This window comes from Gordionus sp. m RMFG-2023, chromosome 1 (genome assembly GCF_954871325.1).
Source record: "Gordionus sp. m RMFG-2023 chromosome 1, tfGorSpeb1-WG-v2, whole genome shotgun sequence".
NCBI classification, from domain to species: domain Eukaryota; kingdom Metazoa; phylum Nematomorpha; class Gordioida; order Chordodea; family Parachordodidae; genus Gordionus; species Gordionus sp. m RMFG-2023.
The window spans coordinates 58,613,973-58,629,428 of record NC_088775.1 but is presented as its reverse complement, the minus strand read 5'-3'; the positions used below and the strand labels follow the sequence as shown (position 1 = coordinate 58,629,428).

At 26.2% G+C, this 15,456-nt stretch overlaps 2 protein-coding genes across 6 annotated transcripts in view; one reads left to right on the top strand and one right to left on the bottom strand.

The window, feature by feature from the left end:
* Positions 1 to 13,254, top strand: part of LOC135922153 (ADP-ribosylation factor-like protein 3) — an 83,957-nt gene extending 70,703 nt beyond the window's left edge. Inside the window, exon 6 of the mRNA XM_065456582.1 lies at positions 13,011 to 13,254. Within this exon, the coding sequence (XP_065312654.1) occupies positions 13,011 to 13,058 (48 nt within the window). The 3' untranslated portion in view covers positions 13,059 to 13,254. The remainder of the gene's footprint in view (positions 1 to 13,010) is intronic.
* The window catches only part of LOC135922152 (synaptic vesicular amine transporter-like), a 90,752-nt gene continuing 83,066 nt past the window's right edge, over positions 7,771 to 15,456 (bottom strand). For all 5 annotated transcript variants that reach the window (XM_065456577.1, XM_065456575.1, XM_065456579.1 and 2 more), the window contains 3 exons: positions 12,486 to 12,531; positions 10,696 to 10,786; positions 7,771 to 7,978 (listed from right to left, as the gene is read on the bottom strand). In XM_065456577.1, coding sequence (XP_065312649.1) covers positions 7,913 to 7,978; positions 10,696 to 10,786; positions 12,486 to 12,531 — 203 coding nt within the window. In that variant the 3' untranslated portion in view covers positions 7,771 to 7,912. The remainder of the gene's footprint in view (positions 7,979 to 10,695; positions 10,787 to 12,485; positions 12,532 to 15,456) is intronic.

Here is a 15,456-nt window from a genome sequence, read left to right as displayed (position 1 = left end):
GGAGGAGCAAATAAAAAAAAAGAAAAATGAATCTGAACATATTTATGAAGATAATAAAAGAGGAAATATTTATCAAAAAGAAGATGGTAGGAATCGACAGATCATAAGGGGGCCAAATGGACCTGCGGAAAATATGGACATATAAGCTGAGATTGTAATGAAAGAATTATGCAGAAAACTATACCAATTATTTGTGGAATGCCGAAAAATGTTATGTGTCAACTTTTAAAATACAGGAAAACGAACGAAAGGTAATGTCATGTTCAAATAGTGGAAGAACATGTCATACTTTGGATAAATGTTTCAGAAGGGAACAAACAGGTATCAATGCGTTTCCATCGGTTGCGTTTCCACTTGTTAAAAACAAATTACCAGGAACGAATATTAAAAATGAATATAATAATGTAATACCTAAAGAAACAAAAAATGAAGGAAATAATGCTCAAGTTATAACTTGTTTTCGGTGTAGAAATATCGGACATTATGCGAGGGATTATCCTATAGTATGACTTTATGATAGTGAAAAAACAACATTTGGGGTTATTACATCGGAAAACCCATTAAATCAAAAGAGCGAATTAATACCGAAAAATACATTAAGTTTTAAAAATAAATTGGGAATCAAAATAAAAGAAGAAATAAGTAATAATGATTTGGTTATCAAAAATAAGGAAATGAGCAGCCCAAGTCAAACGTTCAAATTTGTAATATGCCAATTTTAGTGGGAAAAAATAATAATTATTATGATGATTGTCCGTGTGTGAAAATTAATGTGTGCTATAAAGAAATTACAATTTTATTGGTTACAGGAGCTACTATATCGGTCATGGAATGTAAAGAATTTTATAAATTATGGCCTAATAAGCAAATAATAAATGATAAAATAATAGTAAAACAATTAAATGGAACTGAAATTGTAGTTTTGGGAAGGGTAAATTTACCAGTATTAATTAAAGAGACAATGTATTTTTTGGATCTTTGGATACTTAAGGAAGAAATTGGTGCGATTATGGGTTGGGCTTGGATATCAAAATTTGGGTTAAAGAATAATTTTTGGAATATGTTTCAAGTAAAAAATAGAATTAATGAAAATATTAAAATACCAAAAATGACCGTAGAGGAGTTGAATATTAAAAACGTAGAAAATAAATTGGTTAAAAATATGATGTCAGAAAATAATAAAATTAAAAATTTGATGAATAATAATAAGGAAATTAAAAAAATTCATAATTTGGAATTAGATATTGTTTCAAAAACTGATGATGATTTTAAAAATTTGGAAATTAAAAATGAAATAATGAAAGAAGAAATTAAATTAGAATGTAGTGAGCGAAATGTAAGGAATGGAGAAATTGTTTGTGTAGAAAATAAAGTTAAAAGTATTGATAAAATTGAAAATTTAGTAGATAATATTTTGGAAATTACGGAAAATGTAAAATTAATACAGGGTTTCCCATCCAAAAAAGGAAAAGTCCCAATCAAAAAAGGAAAAGGTTCAATCAAAAAAGGAAAAGTGTCAAACAAAAATGGAAAAAGTTCAATCAAAAAAGGAAAATTGTCAATCAAAAAAGGAAAAGTTCCAAAGGTTAAGGAAAAAGTCCAATCAAAAAAGGAAAAGTGTCAAACAAAAAACAAAAAAGGAAAAGGTTCAATCTAAAAAAGAAAAGTGTCAAACAAAAAAGGAAAAGGTCCAATCGAAAAAGGAAAAGTGTCAATCGAAAAAGGAAAATTCCCAAAAGAAAAGGAAAAGGGTCAATCAAAAAAGGAAAATCGTAATTTTTTTAAAAAATTATATAAACTTTTCAATTTTTCTTAAATTTATTTATTTTTGTCATTCCTTCTTATTTTATTTCTAACTTTTTGCGATTTCTTTAGTTTATTTGTATCTTTTCTCACTATATCTTTTCTCAATTTTTTTTCTTCTCATTTTTGATAATTCTTTTAAGTATATTTAATTTTCACTAAATTTTTGGCCGACAACTTTTTTATTATAATTTTTTACATATGAAATTATTTAATTACAATTACGATATATATTTAATATAGTACGAAGCAAAAATTTATATTAATCATTAATAATTTCTCCCCTTCTACATTTTGGGATATATGTCTCCATATTTCTAAAATAATTTTTTGCATTTTCTTCAGATATTCCTCTTTCTCCATGTTCTATATAACGAATTAATTCTTCCTCGTTACTAGGATTTTTATTTCTGACAAAATCCTTCCATTGAAAAAACATATTCTCAATAGGATTAAGATACGGACTGTAGGGTGGTAAATATTTCAATGTATGTCCTTTTCTTTCGATCGATTCCCTAATTGAATGATTGTGATGAAATGGAACATTATCAATCACAAAAATCATATTTATCATGTTAGATTCTTCAAAATGATTTAATATTTCATTTATAAAGTTGCTAAAATATATAGCATTGCAAGGGCCATCAAGAACTTCGAATCGAAATATTCCAGCAATTATGAGAGCCGCAATGATAGTGTAATTTATTGTCTTTATTCCTTGAACATTTTTAATTGCCTTTTTATTTATTTGGGAATATCCATATAATCGCCTCATTGATATAGAAAACCTGCTCTCATCGATAAATATAAATTTTTCCTTCATATATGCTACATCCACAAACCAATTCGCGTATTCTTTGCGAATCTCTATATTTGCTCCCCTCCCCCACCCTCAGACCAAGTCATACTCATCCAGATTAAGAATGAAGACTTTCAGTCAAACCACAAAAATGAGAACAAAAAAAATTGAGAAAAGATACAAATAAAATAAAGAAATCGCAAAAAGTTAGAAATAAAATAAGAAGGAATGACAAAAATAAATAAATTTAAGAAAAATTGAAAAGTTTATATATTTTTTTAAAAGAATTACGATTTTCATTTTTTGAATGGGAATTTTCCTTTTTTGATTGACCCTTTTCCTTTTCTTTTGGGAATTTTCCTTTTTCGATTGACACTTTTCCTTTTTCGATTGGACCTTTTCCTTTTTTGATTGAACCTTTTTTTTTTGGATGGGAAACCCTGTAAGTGGGGAAACTGATCAGGGTTTTCCTGAAATTGTAAATATTAATTGTGACGAAAATTATATTAATGAAATGGATAAAATTTTGGATTTGAAAATCGATAATGTTTAGGAATCTTATGTTGAGGATTTTAAGTTGGAAATTAACAGAAAGGTATTTGAAGAAGAATCCGAGTTAGAAAATAGTTATATAAAATGTGATAAAATGTATAAAGAATCAAATTTAGAGCAGGAAAAATTGCCTGTATCACTAAAATTCCCGGCGAAATTTGTAAGAAAAAAGGGAAAAAGAAGATTTGTTAAAGGAAAAAGGTTCACATGAAAATTTGGAAAAATTAAGAAATACGGTGATAAATTTAGGGGTTAAATATGAAGAAATTTTTGAGGAAAAATTGGGATGTTTGGTGGATTATGAAGTAGATATACGTTAAAAAGAGGGATATATATACCACAGTATTGTGCAGTTCGCAGGGTACCTTTCGAATGGAGGGCCGAAATGGAAAGTGAATTAAATATTTGGTTACGCGATGTAATTATTTGTCCTATTGGATATAGTGAATGGGCAACACTATTAGTTCCGGTGCGGAAGGCCAATGGAAAGTTGAGAATTTGTGCGGATTTTCGTGTTACTCTTAATCCATGGATAGTTGAAGTAAAATACCCGTTACCAAGAATTGAGGAAATTTTAGCAAAATATTTTTCTAAAATAGATTTTTCATGTGCATATTTGCAATTACCTATGAAAGAATGTACAAGGAAATTATTGACAATAACAACGTTTAAAGGATTATTTACTTTTTCGGTTACCCTTTGGGTTAAGTATTTCAGCCCCAATTTTACAGCACACTATGGCGGCAGTTTTTCAGGGTTTGGAAGGAATTTTTTATTATATGGATGATGTTTTAGTGACGGGAGTAACGGTTGAGCAACACGATCAGAGATTAGAGGAAGTTTTCATAAGAATCAGAGATAAGGGTTTAAAAGCGAGTCGTGAAAAGAGTGTTATGGGAGTAACTGAAGTTACATATTTGGGACATAAAATATATAGGACTGAAATAAGGCCCTTAGATAAAAATTTAATGAGTATTGCAAATATGAATAAACCTACTACGAAAACGGAGGTACAATCATTTTTGGGTATTGTGAATTATTATCATCGTTTTATAGAAGATTTTGCTAAATTGGCTACACCATTATATGAATTATTAAAAAAAAATGTACATTTTGAATGGAAAAGTGAACAAGAATTGGCGTTTATGGCATTGAAATTGAAAGTGGAAAGGAACCCATTTTGGTATGTTTTAATAATGAATTGGAAGTGATTTTAGCGGTTGACACATCAATAAAGGTGTGGGTGGAGCATTGTTACATTTAATGTACGGAATTGAGAGACCTGTATTATTTTTTCGAGAGTATTTCGGGATGTAGAAACACGGTATTCGGTGATCGAACAAGAAGCATTAGCTGTTATTTTCGGTCTTAAAAAATGTCGGGAATATTTAATTGGTAGGAAATTTGTAGTATACATGGATCGTAAGCCGTTGATTTATTTATTTAAGAAGGACAATAGAGAATTGATGATTTCACCTAGACTTCAACGGTGGTTATTATTGGTGGGTAGTTTTGATTTGGCATTAAGGTATAGGCAAGGAAAAGAAAATCTTTTACCAGTTATTTTATCGAGATTGGCAGTTGGTGAAGAGACCGATGAGAAACTGTCAGGTCAAGATAAGAAAGGTGAAGCGGCCCTAATTTGTACTTTAACTTGTGGTTTAAGGGGCGGTCCCACCACATGGGAGGATATTAGAAAGTATACGTTAAAAGATAAGAAAATGAAATTATTGAAATCGCAAATAACGGGAAAAAAACCATGGGAAGCCGGTGAGAATAAATTAAAATGTATTGAAACTGAGTTAACCGTGGTAGACGGTTGCATTATGAGAGGGCATAGGGCTGTTATACCGAGTCAACTGAGAGACAAAGCTCTAAAAATATTACACGCGGGACATCAAGGGATTTCGCGAATGAAACAGTGGGGAAGGGAATATGTTTGGTGGCTTGGAATAAATGGGGAAATTGAAAAAATTGTGAAGTCTGTAACGCATGGGCAAATATGCCGTGTCGGGATAAGAAAAGTGTTTGGCCGAAAGTAAATAGGGCTTGGGAAAGGGTGCATATGGATTTTTTTGAGTGTAATATAAAAAATTATTTTAAGTGTAGATGCTTTTTCAAAGTGGATTGAATTTGAAGAGGTACATGGTTTAACTAGGGGAATTGCTATTAAACATTTAAAGAAATTTATGGTCTAGATTCGGCATTCCGAAATGGGTGATTTTAAATGGTGGTCCGGGGTTAGTGTGAAATGTTCGGGAGTTTTTGTTTAAGAAATAATGTGCAAATGTTGGCACCACCGTATAAACCGTATAACCCTAGTTCTAACGGACAGGCAGAAAGATTGATGGCAGTTGTTAAGAGTTGGTTGAGAAAGACCAAAGAAGGCAAAGGAGAAATTTGGATTGTTCATTTATAATAATAGGGTAGTAAGGGATGGTAAATCTCCTTCAGAAAAAATGTTGGGAAGGAAAACTAATACTTTTTTAGATATGTTGAAATTTCGAAAATTTTAGAAATTGAAAATAGTAGGGAATATGAATATTAGTTAATCAAATGGTCTGGGTTAGAATGTATGGGAGTGGTAAAAAATGGGAAAAGGGAATAATTATAGAAAATTGAGGTAATAAATTATGTAAAATAAGATTAGAAGATATGACGGAAGTGCGTCGCCATAGAGATCAGTTAAAGGGTCGCGAATAAACTTGGTAAATAAATACGCCAAGTCAATTTTTTTTTGGTGTTGGGGTGGGTCAATAATTTAAAAAAAAATAATCTGAACTGAACATATTTATGAAGATTATTGAATTTGAATTAATATGTATTTTTCGAGGTTAAGTTTGATTTAAAAGAAAATATAGTAAAAATAAATTAAGATTTAAATAAATGAGTTCACACATAAATCAAAGAAAATTCAAATAGAAAAATTGGAAATATTTTTGAGATCAGGCATGAATCAAAGAAAATTCAAATAGAAAAATAGGAAATATTTTTGGGATCAAAAAAGATAAGTTTGGTTTAAAAAAAAAATATAGTAATAATAAAAACAAGAAATATGGTATATATTAATTGGGGTATAGTAGTAAATTTATTTAATGCGAAGGAATTGAAAAGAGGTTAGAAAGTTAACAAAATCATTTATTAAAAAATTTTTTTATTTCTAAATAAAATAATTTAATTATAAAGAAAGTTTGTGTTTTTTTCCTAAATTAATTTAAAGAAAGTTTAAAAGCTCAAAAAATTCAAATTTCAATTTTGGGTCATTTAAGTGATTCATATCGTGGGTTATAATCACTTTATATTTTACAGAGTTGTTAAAAGATACTTTTTAAATGGATCTAGATACAGATACAACGTCTAAAATAATATCTAGATACAGATTATTTAATCAAAAATCTATCTAGATACAGATACAGATACCACATTTTTATATCTAGATACAGGATACCTAAACAACTCTGATATTTTATAATTCACATTTATTTTATAGTTTTATATAATTTTTTTAATTCACATTAGTTTAAAATTGTGTATTAGAAAAGTTATTAGTCCTAATAAATTTATGCTTTGTATTTTTAATTAACAATAATATTTCTTAAAAAAATTTATTATTCCCCCCCCCCCCCCCCAGACCAAATTCCTGCGTATGCGCCTGAGTAAATGCCCCTGCACCTATTAAAATTTAATTATAATATAATATATTTTTTTTACCAGATTTTTTTTGGGTGAGAGAATATAATTTATTAAATTTAGCCTTTAAAAAATTTCTTCTTCACTTGATCATAATTCAGATTATATGTTTTTCCAATTTACTCTCAAATTTTCTACCGAATCTCTGAATTTTAAATCATTTTTACATCAGATGTTCTTGTGCACTTATGCTTTCCTTAAAATTATATTCTGACACTAAAAAATATAGTAATATAAAAGGCTATAATCGTTTGCGTTAGTAAATTTATAAAAATTAACAGCATTAAAAATTGTATTTACTATTTTTATATAAAAATTTTAAAAATAAATAAATTTTGAATAAATTTTTATTCGAATTTATTTTTTAAAATTATTTTTTTAAATAAATTTTTATAAATACCGAAAAATGAAATTGGACACCATTTTATTTTTACATTAAAAAAAGCTTATGTTATTTTTTTCTTCAAAATTTATTTATTTATATTTTTATGATTTTGGACGCAGCCTTATATAAAGAGAGAATTGGTGTAGTTGGGGAATGATGTAGTTAACACATCCTTTATTAAATCTTATTCCATATATATCACTTTTTTTATAAATAACACATGACTATCTTTAAATATCTTTTTTTGTCAACAATTTAAATATATTTTAATAAATAAGTAAGTAAATGATTAATTATTTTAATTACACAAAACGAAAATAAAATGTAATTTAAACGATGATATAAACTGAATTTTTGTTAAGCAAAAACAAAAAATATAAATAAATATAATCGTATCAAAGATATTTTTGTTATTATCGTAAGACACTAAAACTTTAAAACTAAAATAAATATCATTAAAATTAAATTAAAACCTAAAATAAATATATATATAAATTAATTTATTTGTTGTATAATTTTATTTTATATAATAGTAATTTAATTTTGTATTTGTAAAATATTATTTTATATTGCCATAAATGGGTAAATATTATTTTTTTTAAATTAAATATATTGTTGTCGGACTACATAGTTTTATCACAATAAATGTAAAAATATAATATGCATTTGTAAATATATAATATTTAAAAATTGTGTTCTTCTGTGAGTTGGTCAAATCTAATGTTTGTTTCAACGCCATCTACCATAGACTAGAAAGTAAAAACATTAAATAAAATTATTATAGAAAAATGTGTATTTGACCTTTGAACAATCCTAAGCAAATCAATAGCTGAATCTTCTCGCCATTTTTATTTTACTTATTAAAATATATATGAATATGCCAGAGGTGCTCATTTTGGATTGTCTCGTCTTCTTACATGGTTTCCCAGTCAAAAAGTCCCAATCAAATATGGAAAGTGTCAATCATAAAAGGAAAAACTTCGATCAAAAAAAATAGGGTCAATCACTAAAGGAAGCGTCCCGAAGGCTTAAGAAAAAGTTGAATTAAAAAAGGAAAATTGTGAAATAAAAAAGGAAAAGGTCCAATCAAAAAAGGAAAAAATCAAATCAAAAAAAGAAAAGTGCCAATCAAAAGGAAAAGCCCCAAAAGAAAAAGAAACCATATTCCCATTCAATAAATGAAAATCGTTATTATTTTCAATATATTTGTCAATTTTCTTAAATTTTTATTTTTTTTACCAACTTTTTGCGATCTCTTTAAGTTATTTATAATCTTTACTTTTCTTAAATTTTCTCAATTTATTTCTCCCAGCGACCTGCAGCGTCGGCTCTAAGCCCAACCCGGGTACATGGGCTGGGCCGCATTTCAATTTTTTAATATACCCGTTCCGGGCCTAAAAAATTTAAAAAAAAAATCAGGCCAGGTTCTATATTTCAAAACCAAATATTTTAATCGCCATTATTAGCTATAAAAATAAAAAATAAATAAAATATATTTTTAATAAATTTGGGCCGGCAAATGTTACCTCTGCAGGTCTCTGATTCTTCTCATTTTAGATTTTTATTTTGTCTTTTTAAAAATAATTTCTGAATTTTCCCTGTTTTTTATCTTCACTTCTCTATTTTTATTCATTTTTAACAATTATTATTTTTTTATGATTTTTTACTCCTTATATTTTTATTTTTTAAATTTCATTTAATTTTTATTTCTCAATGGCAAATTTTTTTTATTAATATTTTTTGAATATCAAATTATTTCATTACAATTACGATGTATATATAGTAAGAAGCAAAAATTTATATTAATCATTAATAATTTTCTTTCTTCTACATTTTTGGAATATAGATCTCCATATTTCTAAAATAATTCTTAGTATTCTACTCAGATATTTCCCCATGCTCTATAAAACGAATTAATGACTCTTCGTTATTAGGATTTGGTTTCTGACAAAATTTTCCATTGAAGAAAATATTTTGAATGAGATTATGATATGGGTTACATTGTAGTAAATATTTTATTGTATGCCATCTTCTTTCTATCGATTCTCTAATTGCATGGTTATAATGAAATGGAATATTATCCAGCACAAAGATCATATTCATCATATTATTTCCTTCAAAATGGTTTGGTGTTTCATTTACAAAGTGGCTAAAGTGTATAGCGTTGAAGGGCCATCAAGAACCTCGAATTTGAATATTCCTGCAATCAGAACAGCAATGATAGTATAATTTATTGTCTTTATCCCTTGACCTTTTTAATAGCTTTTTATTTTATTTAAAAAATATCCATAAAACCGTCTCATTGACATTGTAACACTGCTCTCATCGATAAAAATAAATTTTTCTTTGATATAAGCTACATCTACAAACCAATTTGTGTATTCTTTGATAATCTAGATATTTAATTCGGTATTTTCCCTAACTGAACATATTGATACCCTTTTAAAACTACATACCTAAATCCATACCATATTTTTTTGTTATTTTATCCTTTATTCATTTTACATCACTTTTTTAAAGATAAAGTGCAATCCAAATTTATACAATTTAATATAAATTCTTCCTGTTCCTGATTTTGATTCTTTCGTGCACGTGAGCCCCCTTTGGGTAAACTATATTTTATTCCATTTTTGAGATGGAAATATTTTATATTTGTCACAGTTTTATAGCTTATTTCGAAACATGATGCTGTAATTATGCCTCAATTATTAGAGCTAATAATATTAATAAAAAAAAAATTGTTTGCCAAAGAGAAATAAAAATTAAATGAAATTTAAAAAATAAAAAAATCAAGGAAAAAAAATCATATAAAGTCAAATGTTATCTAGAATGAAACAAAGGAAAAAGAATTGTTTAAATTGATATAAAAATAGAGAAGTGAAGAAAAAGGACAGGGAAAATAAATAAATTATTTTAAAAAGACAAAAAAGAATGAAAAAAAACATAACAAGAATATAAAAAGAGATTGTAAAAAGTTAAAAATAAAATAAGAAGGAAAAGTAAAAAAAATTAAAAATTTAAGAAAAATTGACAAGAAAAATTGACAAGAAATTTTTTTATAATTTTTAAAATATTTGAAAAATAACTTCTATTATTAATTGACTTTTCCTAAGCAATTAGAACTTTTCCTATTTTGATTGAAACGTTTCCTTATTTGATTGAACTTATTCTTTTTTTGATTGACACTTTTCCGTTTTTGATTTACCCTTTTTTTTATTGGGCCTTTTCTGTTTTTGGTCAACATTTCCCTAAGTATTTGGGACTTTTCCTTTTTTGATCAGACTTTTTCCTTTGATTGACACTTTTCCGTTTTTGAATGGGAAACCTTGTATTATCTAGTTTTATGATATTCCATTTCTTTCCTTCCTACTCCTTTATTTGCTCTTCAATCAAAAAATACTTTATCGAATGACTTTTTATACATGACTTAAGGTAGAAGGAATTAAATATATAATATTTATGTTACCTCTCTCTGGTTATGTTGAGTTTCGAATTTACGCAAGAAAATTAATATCGGCGCGAACAAGAACGTAATTATTGCTATCGAGTACAGCATACTGATCAGAGTATTAACACGATTAAATTATGAATCAATTAATATATGAATAAGAGAATTGTGTATTTATATCATATATATACTTTTTCTGATGGAATAGTGTTTTTTTAGATGTTATCCAAGAGATTTTTTAAAGAGTAGGGATCAATCAATTTTTTTCAAAAATCGAAGTCTGATCTGAACTTTTATTTTTTAAATAGATCCTAATCCGATTCGAAAAAAATAAAAATATTGGATAGATAAAATATTTGAGTTTTCAAGGAAGAAAAATAATTTTCTTTTCATAAAAACAATTTTTGTAAAGGCATTAGAAAAACAAAATTTAAGTTTTGCAAACTTCTGATCTAGCCAACTAATCAAAAAAATATATACCTAACTTGACCAATCTGAGTATTTTATGATCGGAATCGGACAGGCCCCTCTAGAGCCTTAGAGGAAATCAAAAAATAAAATTATATCTAATTATTATAAAAAAACTTTTGATATATAGCATACTATTTAATTCCTATGAAGAAATTTAACCCGTTTGTACCTGGTTCAAATATTGAAACATTAAACCCCTTTTGTTAAAAATAATGACCAAGAATGGATAAATGTTTTAATTAACTATATAATTTATGAAAATATTTACAAATTTAATTTTTTATATTGTTTAGACAACATTTAATTAACGTATATAGCAGTTGTTTTAATATTCTTTTGTGTTAAATAATTATTTTATTATTCAGGTTCCAATATTGAAACATCGAAAGCTCAAATGAGATATAAAATATTTTTAAAATTTCTTAGAATATTGCCTAATTTTTATAATATATTTTATTTCATATTATGAACCCGGTCCAAACGGATTTCGGGCTGTACAGGGCTTATTTTTAAAAATAAATTTGGTTCGAGGGCTGAGAAGAGCTTAATAATTTCTAAAAAAAATTGGGCCAGGACGGTCGGATCTAAATTTTTTATGATATCATTCGATTTTGGGAAATAAATCGATATATTTCAAAATTCTTGCAAGAAACAAAGCGATAATATTTATTATTTGTAGAATATTTTTAAATTTGGGCAGGGCCGGGTGGACAAATTATTTTTATTTTTGGTTGGGCTCTTCAGGGCAAATAAAAAGACTTTGACCGCACAAATTTTTTAAAAATTTTTTTTTATCCGGGCTTGAAAAATTAAGCTCAATGCACATCACTAATTTATATAACACATTTTTAGCCATTACAGCATTTAATAATATTGGAGTATAACGATTATCAAATAGCATAAATTAATTTTGATAATTGTAATCTCAAACAGGAACTCGAATCACTTAAAGAAAGAGTTTATATTGACAAAAACACTCTAAACCATAAGTAAGACTAGAATACAAAGATTTAATTTCTCTAAATCCTCTCTTTCTTCAGAAATAATTATAAATTTTAATCCTGTGGAATATTTTATAATTAGATCTGATCTTCTTGAAATACGGAAGGAAGTCTAGTCAGTAGGGCTTTTCTCATTTATATATTAATAAAAATTTTAAAAATTTAAAATTAATTAACTTATGCAAAAACAGGTTAAAGAACATTAATTAGGGTTAAATGTATATATTTTTTATTTTTATAAGATATTAAAGGAGCTTACCACCAGAAAAGGTGATGCTAAAGAGAAAAAAAAATTATGTTAAGAGTTGTATATTATATTAAAAATTGAATATATACCCTGAAAAATGAATCGCTTTAACGAGGGAACCACTCATGGAAGGACCTTTTTTTAAATAAAAATTTTTTTAAAAACCAAACAACTTTAAAAAATATAAACAACTTTAAAAAAAGGAAAAATGAATAAAGACGAATTGTCTAAGAAAAGTCAACCTTTCTTGTTCTTGCTCACTTATATTTTTTTGATCAGGCAAATTTTATATTTGATATTTTGCTGAAACTTTTTTATTTGTTGACTGATTGTTTATACGCATTCATCAAATTTAGTATAATCCAGAATATTCGTAATGGGGGCCTTAAAGTGGCTTTTTTGTCATAAATTTTTTTGGATAGCCGTAGACTCTCGTTTGAAGGCCGTTGGACCGATAACATCTGTATTTTAAAGCTATTTTGGGCTTAAACCCTTTTTAACAAAACTTATTTTTTCAAAAATTCTATATAGTCATCGTCCTAAAAATTTATTAACCTTTACTTTATATTTATTTTGAAAATATTGTTTATAATAGCGTTAATTTTAAAAAATAGGTTGATTATATTGTGAGTGTAGTAATTGGAGATTACATTTCTACCTAGCGAACACTGACGACCCGAGAAGAACGAATAGGATTATGGAATTGTTTCGAGAATTGTTCACACGTTGAATTGTAATAGTGATGTTTTACTTATTACATGAATGGTTCTGTTTTATATATTTATATTTGAATGCTAATGATGATGTTAATCATGGATATTAATAAATGTGGAAATTATTATAATCGCGAAGAATGAAATAATGGAAAAACATTTGAATAAAAATATATTGTTCTGATAAATATTATGGAATGGTTTGGATAAATGTATGATCTTAAAGGAATGATGATCTAATTAACTAATAAATGGTACCTACAACTAAAATAATAAACATGAGAATGATTGATAAAACAATGTTAATGTTGAAATATAAAAATTAATTTTGAAATATGAAACAAATATTTTGATATTAGCAACGAATTGCACAATTTTAAAGTGAATCAGTTAATTATAAATGAAAATTTTAATGACAACACAAGTATACTGGAACAAGTGAATTTTATGCATAATGAATATATATGTTGTTAATAATTATGAAATTGGAATAAATTTATTATAATGGTGATGATTTATGAAATTTTTAAAGGTATAATTTTGAGAAAATAATATTAAAGCTTAAAATGAACTTGAATTATTTGATTAATGAAATTGTTCAAAATTTGATGATTTGCATTTTATGAGTATGCCTATTTTGGGGTAATTGATTGAATTTTATAATATTAATCATATGGTTGATGATATAAATTTTAAAATACAGGTATTATTTTGAATGGATGAACAAATTGGAATTATTATATGATGCTTATTAATTTATTGATCTGCAATATATAATGTGATAGGTACAACAATGATTTTGACATTTATAGAGAATATGTTATGTGTGCAGTGGCGTAGACATGACGTTAGGGTGTTCAACCCCCCCCCCCCCTTTATGGAAAAATGAGAATGAAAAAAATATATTAAATTTATTTTACTTAAATAATTAAAATTTAAAAAAACAACTATTTTTATTTTTTTAATTTATAAATAATAATTTTGATCTACAGTATTTGATTATTTTTATTTTTTTAAATAAATTTTAAATTATCTTGCGAAAACCTATCTAGTTTGTCATATTCCTTTTTTAAAATATCGACTTTATCAATTTCATTATTAAGAAACAATTATTAACTTATTCCTATTTCAAAAAATGTTCAGATATATCACAATATTTGACTGTCTTTTTATACCGCTATAAATATAAAAGTATCAAAGTCACAACCACATCATGTCTCATATTTTAAATTTTTTATGATGATAGGATTTTTTATGATGATAGGATTTTTTATGATAATAATAATAGTAAAACTTATTTTAGATATTTCATTTATTTAATTTTTTAAATTGTTGTGTTTCTAAAATCTTCGTTCTATCTTGTTTAATGATTTAAATTTAAACAAACTGAAAAGAAAAAATAACATCTATGTTGATCATAGAATCATAAGATATAAAAATATCTTGAATCGAATAAGAGAAACCTTAATAATGTATTAAGACCTTGATTTTTGATAATTTAAATTTCAATATTTAAGATTCAGCCTAAGCCTTGCAGTAATTTTATTTCGCCCCCATTATAAACTTCTCGCTACGCTACTTGTATGTGTAAATTAAATATTGTGAAACAATAAACTAATTAATAAGCTTATGGTAAGAAGCAAATAAAAATTGAATATTATGGACTAAGATTATTGAATGATAAAAATGAACTTATGATATAAAACAAATAACAAAATCCTTATGATATTTTGAGATATTATTATTGGAAAAATAGGGAGTATTACTTAAGAGAATATTTTGCAATTGATGATAAAAGTTAATAATTAAACTATTTGAAATTGTGTGATTTAGGTGAACAATACTCATCTTTCTACTTCTACTATTTTCACATTCTCAATATCAAATTCTACTTCTTTCTTTCATTATTTTAATCTAAATAAGTATAAATTAAAAAATTTACTACAATTTAAATGCCTTTGTTGTTTATTATTGTTAAATGGTTGAAGTAACAGATCAAATTACAATAATTTTGTATGAATGTATTGTGAAGGAACATAGTGAAGCTAAATAATGTTATATATTAAATTTTATTCATTTAGGATAAATCTGACAAAGGATATGATATAGTAAATCTTTAATAATGCATCTGATATCTCTATTTTAAACAAAACACATCTCACCACTAATCTAACATGAACTTAGCCATAAACCAATTAAGCTTTAATTTATCACACTTTGGATATTGTATATTAGTACGAAGTGAATTACTTTGATTTTAGTTAAATATACTTCCACTAACCCAAAGATATGACTCTTCAAATCCATAATTCTACCCATCTTAACATACGGATTAGAGACATGGCAG